This window comes from Aegilops tauschii, chromosome 5, assembly GCF_002575655.3.
Source record: "Aegilops tauschii subsp. strangulata cultivar AL8/78 chromosome 5, Aet v6.0, whole genome shotgun sequence".
Lineage (NCBI taxonomy): Eukaryota > Viridiplantae > Streptophyta > Magnoliopsida > Poales > Poaceae > Aegilops > Aegilops tauschii.
In genome coordinates this window covers 367,071,303-367,082,212 of record NC_053039.3, presented here as the reverse complement: position 1 = coordinate 367,082,212, position 10,910 = coordinate 367,071,303, and the positions used below count along the sequence as shown (strand labels likewise).

At 47.5% G+C, this 10,910-nt stretch overlaps 1 protein-coding gene across 1 annotated transcript; it reads right to left on the bottom strand.

Annotated features, from left to right (window-relative positions):
• Window positions 1–929: 929 nt before the first annotated feature.
• On the bottom strand, window positions 930–2,465 carry LOC109763225 (GDSL esterase/lipase At5g33370). Its single transcript, XM_020322074.3, has 2 exons — window positions 1,991–2,465; window positions 930–1,885 (listed from the first exon to the last, which is right to left on the bottom strand). Exons 1-2 carry the CDS (start codon window positions 2,363–2,365, stop codon window positions 1,151–1,153), a joined length of 1,110 nt encoding a protein of 369 aa, XP_020177663.1. The 5' UTR covers window positions 2,366–2,465; the 3' UTR covers window positions 930–1,150.
• Window positions 2,466–10,910: the final 8,445 nt, after the last annotated feature.

Genomic DNA, 10,910 nt, shown 5'->3' with positions numbered 1-10,910 from the left:
GACGTGTTCACCTGCACCTGCTCCCATGACAAAGGCGAATCCAAAACCTCACACGAGGTCACCGACAAGTCCACATTCGTATGCCTCACTATAGGACGAAAACAGAGCGAAACTGGGTGCTGCCACATTTGATTTCATTTTTTTTTGCAAAGATGAAACGAATAGAGAAACCCCCAAAATAATAAGGAAACAAATATTACCGAAATAAAAACAAAGTGAATACTGAGTGGACATGGAGACAGAAGTAAGTGTACACCGTGACTAAAAGGCCACATGAACCATAGAAAAAATACAAGAAAAGCAACAAAAATATTCAACTTTGGCAGCAGAAAAACTTGAAGACACTAATCAACCAAAAACATCGGCATGGTAGTGCAACTCAAACTACAATAGTGCTCCAGTGACACACCCACGGTACTTGGGCCACACATGGGCCATTCCGCTCATTGTGTTTTCGTTGGGCTAATAAATAGCCATATGCCCATATTTAAAAGGGAAAGTTCTGCGTTCTTGTTCCACTGTAAAACGCAGTTTCGTTTCCGCGTAAAAAATTCCACTTCTATTTCCGTTTTCATTTTTCCTCTCCGTTTCTGTTTCCCACCAGAAAAGCTGAAAGTTTCCTCTCCATTTCATTCCTACTCCAGTAGTAGAGGCAAAGCAAGGCTACACTAGCTTCTGAAGCTCAAGCATGATCTACAACATGGGAGCCAAGACCGCAACGATAGCCTCGCCCTCAGCCATGGACACTGAAAGCCACATTGATTACCCTGTGTCTTGAAATGGTTTTGTTTGTATGATCAATGTGTCATGGATTACACTTGAGTTGCCTTACCATTTGAGACCACTTCTTATAATTGCGGGAGTGGTTCTTGTACTGGCATTGCTACAGAACAGAGTGGTATACTCTATACTGTCCCCAGGTGTTTCCATTTTGGATCATTTCTTATATCCAGTGACTGATCATAGTTAAGATGATTGGAGGCAGAATTTTCAAGAGGATGATAAACAAAAAATAACATAGTTGCTTTATTTTTATTGACTACTCGGTCGAATTAAGAGGACAGATACTCTGCTTATTCAGCAATTTTTATTGCACACGGATGCTACCGGCACACCAAGATAGGGAAAAATACACTAGTAGGGTAATGGATTATGGCATTGCGGCGGCGTCCATGGCGAGGATGGTGGAGAGGTTGAGTGGGTGCATGTAGTCCGGGGAGCCGGCCATGAACTGGCTGACGATGATGCGGTTGGCCCTCTCGGTGGGGTGGAAGTTGTCCCAGAAGGCGTAGAGGGAGCGGTCGGGGCAGACGCTGGACATGGCGGTGCACAGCCCCACGCCGTTGTACGGGCCCTGGCCGCAGCACGCCACCTTGGACGTGACGAAGCCGTACGCCGCCGGGGCGGAGATGAAGTCCATGTGCATCCGGTAGGCGTTGACGGCGACGAACACGTCGGCGCCGAACTGAGCGTTGAGGTCCTTGGTCATCTGCACCAGCTGCGGGTTGTAGAGCGCGGCGGCGCGCTGCAGCTCCAGGTCGCACTCGCCGTTGGCGCTCCGCGTGGCGAGCTCCGCCGGCGCGCAGCCGATGGGCCCGGAGCCGGTGACGAGGACGCGGCGGGCGCCGAGGCCGTGGAGCTGCTGGAGGATGGTCTTGTACTCGGCGATGAGGTAGCGGATGTAGTCCGGGAGCGCGAACTGGCGGGACCTGGCGGAGAAGGGCAGCAGGTAGTAGTTGTTGACGAAGTCGTTGCCGCCGAGCGTGATGAGCACCAGCGCGCTCCGCACCAGCCGCTGCGTCGCCGGCTCGCCGATCAGCCGCCGCACCCTGCTTTGGTACTGCTCGAAGTAGCGCAGCTGCTTCTGTATGCGGATGATGTTCACCTGCAGGGCCGAAGCCAAATATGCAACGCATTCGTTCGTTCGTTCGTTCCTTGTATTTGCAATTTGAGGCACGTAGTACAAGAGGTGCGAAGTAGCTGAGCTTACAAACTGGATGCCGGTGTCGTTGAGGATGCCGACGCCGGCGGACGCGAAGTTGGCGCCGCCGAGCAGCTTGTGGCCGTCGAGGTGGGGGCTGAGGTAGGGCAGCACGGGCTCGGCCCCGAGGTGCTCGCTGATGATGTCGGGGACGTTGAGGCCGTTGGAGAAGCGGCCGGTGGCGCGGTGGGTCGGGTAGTCGAGGCCGTAGGGCGGCGAGTCGGCGCGCGCCGTGGTGGCCAGGTAGTTGTTGTTGCCGCTGTCCACCAGGGAGTCGCCGAACACGAAGAAGGGACGAGGAGCCCTCGCCGTTGCTGCTGCTGCCGCAGCCGCTGCTACCATGGCTGCTGCCATCGTCACGAGGAGGACGCCAAGCGCAGCCATATCTTTGTCGTGGCTAAGCTTAGCTTGGCTTGATCGCTGCTAGCTAGTAGCTGCTCGATGGACTGCGCCTTGCACTGCATGGTATGTCCATGGGTAGCTGTATTTATAGCCTGTGCAGTGCATTCCCAGCATGCGTCGCTGCCGGTCGATCCAATGGCCATCTCGAGTAGGAGTAGTTATCATGGCAACTTTTTGAGGACCCTCGAGAGGGATGCTGTATCTTTCGGTTTACCATATACTCCTTCCGTTCCTAAATATAAGTCTTTTTAGAGATTTCACTATGACTACATACGAAGCAAAATGAGTGAATCTACAATCTAAAATATGTCTATATTTTTTCTTAGAAAAGGAGGATGACCTCCGGCCTCTGCATCTGGGAGATGCATACGGCCACTTTATTGATTATTCTGGAGGACCATACAAAGTGTTACAACAATGTGTCTGAAACCACCATCTTGGCAACATATGTCGCTACTCCTATCCAAAATGATGAGGGGGTGCTAGCTAGGCCACTACCCAAACCACTCACCTAAGCCTAACATCAAAAGCCGGAAGCCGAAACTCATTCGGAAGCCCCAGCCGAGCCACATACCGGGTCTGGGGCACAATCCGGTCAGACGCACTCGTGTGTCGTCGCCGCCATCTTTCACAGGTCCGTCTTCAGATCATATTGAGGCTTCTACCTTGTCTGGCCACTCTGCCATCGACGTCCCCATGACGCCAGACAGTTTCCTCCTCCTGCACGAGTCCATCTCCGCGTATCAGACGCCGAGTCTCCACAGCACCATGCCGCCGAGATCCGCCACCATCAATGTGAAAGATGAAGCACCGCTCCACCAAAGTCGCCGTCCTCTAGTCCCTCGAGCCCGTGTGCACCTCCAAGAATGACGCCCCCAGGGGGGAAACGACACCAGAGAGCCGCCGTCATCCGATCTACTGATCTAGGGTTTCCCCCGGAGGTAGCAGAGAGTGGCCTTGAACTTCTCCACGACGATGCCTTCAGGAAGGGAACGATGCAGACAGCGTCGCCATCGCCGGCCTTGGCAATAGCCAATAGCAGGTTTTCACCCAGATCTGATCGAAGACCTCCATCTCTCGTACACGGGTCGCCGTCCGAGAAAGCCGCCGACGAGCAGACGCCGGAGCTAAGTCCCGCTGCCGCCGCGCGCAGACCGGCCGACCACGTGGTTGCAGCCACGCGGCTGCAATCCACCTCGATGCAGAGCCCACGAGGACCTGCGCCGCCACCCCGCGACGCTCGCTACCGCCAGGGACCAAATCCGCGCGGATCTAGCCGGAGGCGTGCCGGCCCGCCACCGCCCGATCTGACCCGCCGCAGCCGCCGCGCCGCGGCCGCCCACCAGGTCGCCGCCAAGGCAGGCCACCCCGACGGAGCGCCGCCGCGCCGCTAGCCCCTGCCATAGGCTAGCGCCCCCGCTCGGGAAGCCGTCCCGCGCCGGTCATTACCATGGGCGGAGGGGAAAGGAAGGCCCCGCCGCCGCCCCGGCCGGCCGAGCTTCGCCCGGCGGCCCCACCGGGCGGCGGCGAGGGAGGTGGGTAGAGGAGGGAGGAGAGAGGCGGCGGCCGGGATGGGTTCCCCTCGGAGCGCCCACGGGAGCGCCGCGAGAGGTTAGGGTTTTCCCCTGTCCACGGGAGCATTCGTATATAGTTTGTAGTGGAATCTCTGAAAAGACTTACATTTAGGAACGGAGGGAGTATAATCCACGAGAAGGCTATATATTTGAGATGGGATACTGCACCATGCAGTAGACTTTCTGATCATGATGTTAGCTAGTGAAACCCGTATGTTGACAATGACCACAAAACTCCATTGAGGCGACAATGATCTTTATCCAGAACTCGCTCGCGTCACTCTCAGTACAATATCCAGTGCCAGGGGAAACTGAACTGAATGGCATTTTGAATAAACTGAATGACATTTCTATGCATGAAGCGCCCGACTTGTGAATTGTGATTGATACACGCCCGTTTCGATAAAAGATCACCACGCATGCATGATGATAACTACTCCGAAGACGAAGGCCGCATCATATCTCGTATTACTGTCTTCTTGAAACTGGCACACGACACCAATAATTACCATTTGCTCCATTTCCACCGACACCAGTAACCTGAAAGTAAAAGAGTGAGGAAAGGCAGATGTACGTACATGCCATAGGTGTTGCTAGCTATACACTTTTGTGCATGTTGAAATGTGGTCGTAAGGCTAGGTGTAATTGCAGGCCTATCTCACTACAGGAGAAGCTGTCCTTGCGTAACAAACCGGCACCGCGTTTTTCAGGCCATTTAATCGGATTCCACGGTTCCCCTTCTTCCTCGCTTCATGTCTGCCCGCCTGCCCAGCCCAGCATACTATAGATAGATGGAAACCCTGACTCAAACAAATCGGCGAATAACTGCATGCACGCATGCCGCCACGCCAATCATCGATGGAGGAGCTTCTTTCCATCCGGTTATTGTTAAGTGCTGTCATGTTGTTGTATTTCAGGCAGAAATCAAATCAGAATATGCATTGACACATTGACAGTATAGGAACTTAGATTTGCAAGAGAGAGAGAGAGAGAATTTGTGACACGGAGAGGCGGGGGCACGCATGCATCCAACCACATGATTGCGCCAACTTAGTCCCTCCATTTTTGTATACAAGGCCACTACCAAATTTACAATTTGCAACTATACAAGGCCACTAACATTAATCGAGGCAACATTGATTGCATGCATGTAGAAGTGAGAAGGTTGGCTTGCATTCCCAACATTAATCAACCAATAAGGAGTAAGAGGTTTGCTTGTTGTTGGTGGGAGAGAAAACCCACATTAATTAACACGACAAACAAGGTGACAAACTAGCTTGCAACATTGACTTAAACATTGCATCGATTTTTACCTTGGTACCTGTAATATGGGTTTGTGGCCTTGTATATAAAAATGGAGGGACTAAGTTGTTTCGTGACTGAGTTTAACTACGACATGTATGATCATCCAGCTTTGATACAACTTTTGGCAGAGAATGCATGCTCCACCCGCCCATCTTTCATACTTTTCCTTTTGACTTGCAAATTTGAATCTATTACATTTTTCGACTAAAAGAAAAACTTATATTTCGTTTGCATATTAGTGCTCCTTGTGGCGAGGGCTTTGAAACAAACTCACTTTTGAATACTTTTTGACAAGTTTTAAAAACTTTAGAAAATTTAACTATGAAAACTTAATATAACGAATGGTAAATTGAACAAGTTTCAAAACTAAAACTGAAATCCTAAACCCTAATACCTAATCTTAAACCCCTAAAAGCAAATGAAACTTGGTAAAACTTCATATTGTGGCCTAAAGTTTTTATATTTGAAACTTGATAAAAAATAAAAAAAGGTGTCAAAATGAAGGAAATATGCCCTAGAGGCAATAATAAAGTTATTATTTATTTCCTTATATCATGATAAATGTTTATTATTCATGCTAGAATTGTATTAACCGGAAACTTGATACATGTGTGAATACATAGAGAAACAGAGTGTCACTAGTATGCCTCTACTTGACTAGCTCGTTGATCAAAGATGGTTATGTTTCCTAGCCATAGACATGAGTTATCATTTGATTAACGGGATCAAATCATTAGGAGAATGATGTGATTGACTTGACCCATTCCGTTAGCTTAGCACTCGATCGTTTAGTATGTTGCTATTGCTTTCTTCATGACTTATACATGTTCCTATGACTATGAGATTATGCAACTCCCGTTTACCGGAGGAACACTTTGTGTGCTACCAAACGTCACAACGTAACTGGGTGATTATAAAGGTGCTCTACAGGTGTCTCCGAAGGTACTTGTTGGGTTGGCGTATTTCGAGATTAGGATTTGTCACTCCGATTGTCGGAGAGGTATCTCTGGGCCCACTCGGTAATGCACATCACTATAAGCCTTGCAAGCATTGCAACTAATGAGCTAGTTGTGGGATGATGTATTACGGAACGAGTAAAGAGACTTGCCGGTAACGAGATTGAACTAGGTATTGAGATACCGACGATCGAATCTCGGGCAAGTAACATACCGATGACAAAGGAAACAACGTATGTTGTTATGCGGTTTGACCGATAAAGATCTTCGTAGAATATGTGGGAGCCAATATGAGCATCCAGGTTCCGCTATTGGTTATTGACCGGAGACGTGTCTCGGTCATGTCTACATAGTTCTCGAACCCGTAGGGTCCGCACGCTTAAAGTTAGATGACGGTTATATTATGAGTTTATGTGTTTTGATGTACTGAAGGAGTTCGGAGTCCCGGATGAGATCAGGGCCATGACGAGGAGTCTCGAAATGGCCGAGACGTAAAGATCGATATATTGGACGACTATATTCGGACTTCGGAAAGGTTCCGAGTGATTCGGGTATTTATCGGAGTACCGAAGAGTTACGGGAATTCACCGGGGAGAAGTATTGGGCCTTATTGGGCCATACGGTAATAGAGGAGAGAGGCCAAAAGGAAGGAGGCGCGCACCCCCCTCTGGTCCGAATTGGACAAGGGGTGCAGCCCCCTTTTCCTTCTCCCTCTCCCCCTCTTTCCTTCTCTCCTACTCCAAGAAGGAAAGGAGGAGTCCTACTCCCGGTGGGAGTAGGACTCCCCCCTTGGCGCGCCCTCCTCCTTGACCGGCCGCCTCCCCCTTGCTCCTTTATATACGGGGGCAGGGGAGCACCCCATAGACACAACAATTGATCATTGATCTCTTAGCCGTGTGCGGTGCCCCCCTCCACCATATTACACCTCGATAATATCGTAGCGGTGCTTAGGCGAAGCCCTGCGTCGGTAGAACATCATCATCGTCACCACGCCGTCGTGCTGACGAAACTCTCCCTCAACACTCGGCTGGATCGGAGTTCGAGGGACGTCATCGAGCTGAATGTGTGCTGAACTCGGAGGTGCCGTGTGTTCGGTACTTGATCGGTCGGATCGTGAAGACGTACAACTACATCGACCGCGTTGTATTAACGCTTCTGCTTTTGGTCTACGAGGGTACGTGGACAACACTCTCCCCTCTCGTTGCTATGCATCACCATGATCTTGCGTGTGCGTAGGAATTTTTTTGAAATTACTACGTTCCCTAACAGTGGCATCCGAGTCAGTTTTTATGCGTTGATGTTATATGCACGAGTAGAACACAAGTGAGTTGTGGGCGATATAAGTCATACTGCTTACCAGGATGTCATACTTTGGTTCTGCGGTATTGTTGGATGAAGCGGCCCGGACCGACATTACGCGTATGCTTACGCGAGACTGGTTCTTCCGACGTGCTTTGCACAGAGGTGGCTGGCGGGTGTCAGTTTCTCCAACTTTAGTTTAACCGAGTGTGGCTACGCCCGGTCCTTGCGAAGGTTAAAACAGCACCAACTTGACAAACTATCGTTGTGGTTTTGATGCGTAGGTAAGAACGGTTCTTGCTAAGCCCAGTAGCAGCCACGTAAAACTTGCAACAACAAAGTAGAGGACGTCTAACTTGTTTTTGCAGGGCATGTTGTGATGTGATATGGTCAAGACATGATGCTAAATTTTATTGTATGAGATGATCATGTTTTGTAACCGAGTTATCGGCAACTGGCAGGAGCCATATGGTTGTCGCTTTATTGTATGCAATGCAATCGCCATGTAATTGCTTTACTCTATCATTAAGCGGTAGCGATAGTCGTAGAAGCAATAGTTGGCGAGACGACAACGATGCTACGATGGAGATCAAGGTGTCGCGCCGGTGATGATGGGGATCATGGTGGTGCTTCAGAGATGGAGATCACAAGCACAAGATGATGATGGCCATATCATATCACTTATATTGATTGCATGTGATGTTTATCTTTTATGCATCTTATCTTGCTTTGATTGACGGTAGCATTATAAGATGATCTCTCACTAAATTTCAAGATAAAAGTGTTCTCCCTGAGTATGCACCGTTGCCAAAGTTCGGCGTGCCCAGACACCACGTGATGATTGGGTGTGATAAGCTCTACGTCCATCTACAACGGGTGCAAGCCAGTTTTTGCACACGCAGAATACTCAGGTTAAACTTGACGAGCCTAGCATATGCAGATATGGCCTCGGAACACTGAGACCGAAAGGTCGAGCGTGAATCATATAATAGATATGATCAACATAGTGATGTTCACCATTGAAAACTACTCCATTTCACGTGGTGATCGGTTATGGTTTAGTTGATTTGGATCACGTGATCACTTAGATGATTAGAGGGATGTATATCTAAGTGGGAGTTCTTAAGTAATATGATTAATTGAACTTAAATTTATCATGAACTTAGTCCTGATAGTATTTTGCAAATTATGTTGTGGATCAATAGCTCGCGTTGTTGCTTCCCTATGTTTATTTTGATATATTCCTAGAGAAAAATTATGTTGAAAGATGTTAGTAGCAATGATGCGGATTAGATCTGTGGTCCGAGGATTATCCTCATTGCTGCACAGAAGAATTATGTCCTTGATGTACCGCTAGGTGACAGACCTATTGCAGGAGCAGATGCAGACGTTATGAACGTTTGGCTAGCTCAATATGATGACTACTTGATAGTTTAGTGCACCATGCTTAACGGCTTAGAATCGGAACTTCAAAGACGTTTTGAACGTCATGGACCATATGAGATGTTCCAGGAGTTGAAGTTAATATGTCAAGCAAATATCCGAGTTCAGAGATATGAAGTCTCCAACAAGTTCTATAGCTAAAAGATGGAGGAGAATAGCTCAAGCAGTGAGCATGTGCTCAGATTGTCTGGGTACTACAATCGCTTGAATCAAGTGGGAGTTAATCTTCCAGATAAAATAGTGATTGACAGAATTCTCTAGTCACCATCACCAAGTTAGTAGAACTTCGTGATGAACTATAGTATGCAAGGGATGATGAAAGTAATTCCCGAGCTCTTCGCGATGCTGAAATCGAAGAAGGTAGAAATCAAGAAAGAGCATCAAGTGTTGATGATTAACAAGACCACTAGTTTCAAGAAAAGGGCAAAGGGATAGAAGGGGAACTTCAAGAAGAACGGCAAGCAAGTTGCCGCTCAAGTGAAGAAGCCCAAGTCTGGACCTAAGCCTGAGACTAAGTGCTTCTACTGCAAAGGGACTGGTCACTGGAAGCGGAACTGCCCCAAGTATTTGGTGGATAAGAAGGATGGCAAAGTGAACAAAGGTATATTTGATATACAGATTATTGATGTGTATTTTACTAGTGTTCGTAGCAACCCCTCGGTATTTGATACTGGTTCAGTTGCTAAAGAGTAGTAACTCGAAACGGGAGTTGCATAATGAACAGAAACTAGTTAAGGATGAAGTGACGATGTGTATTGGAAGTGGTTCCAAGATTGATATGATCATCATCGCACACTCCCTATACTTTCGGGATTAGTGTTGAACCTAAATAAGTGTTATTTGGTGTTTGCGTTGAGCATGAATATGATTTGATCATGTTTATTGCAATACGGTTATTCAGTTAAGTTAGAGAATAATTGTTGTTCTGTTTACATGAATAAAACCTTATATGGTTACACACCCAATGAAAATGGTTCGTTGGATCTCGATCGTAGTGATACACATATTCATAATACTGAAGTCAAAAGATGCAAAGTTAATAATGATAGTGCAACTTATTTGTGGCACTGCCGTTTAGGTCATATTGGTGTAAAGCGCATGAAGAAACTCCATGCTGATGGGCTTTTGAATCACTTGATTATGAATCACTTGATGCTTGCGAACCATGCCTTATGGACAAGATGACTAAGACTCCGTTCTCCGGAACAATGGAGCGAGCAACTGACTTATTTGGAAATAATACATACTGATGTATGCAATCCGATGAGTGTTGAGGCTCGCGACGGGTATCGTTATTTTCTGACCTTCACAGATGATTTGAGCAGATATGGGTATATCTACTTGATGAAACATAAGTCTGAAACATTTGAAAAGTTCAAAGAATTACAGAGTGAAGTGGAAAATCATCGTGACAAGAAAATAAGGTTTCTACGATCTGATCGCGGAGACAAATATTTGAGTTACAAGTTTGATCTTCAATTAAAACAATGTGGAATAGTTTCACAAATTCGTGCCACCTGGAACACCACAGCTTAATGGTGTGTCCGAACGTCATAACCGTACTTTATTGGATATAGTGCAATCTATGATGTTTCTTACCGATTTACCACTATAGTTTTGGGGTTATGCATTAGAGACAGCTGCATTCACGTTAATAGGGTACCATCTAAATCTATTGAGACGACATCTTATGAACTGTGGTTTGGCAAGAAACCAAAGTTGTCGTTTCTTAAAGTTTGGGGTTGCGCTGCTTATGTGAAAAAGTTTCATCCTGATAAGCTCAAACCCAAATCGAAGAAATGTGTCTTCATAGGATACCCAAAGGAGACAGTTGGGTACACCTTCTATCACAGATCCGAAGGCAAGACATTCGTTGCTAAGAATGGATCCTTTCTAGAGAAGGAGTTTCTCTCGAAAGAAGTGAGTGGGAGGAAAGTAGAACTTGATGAG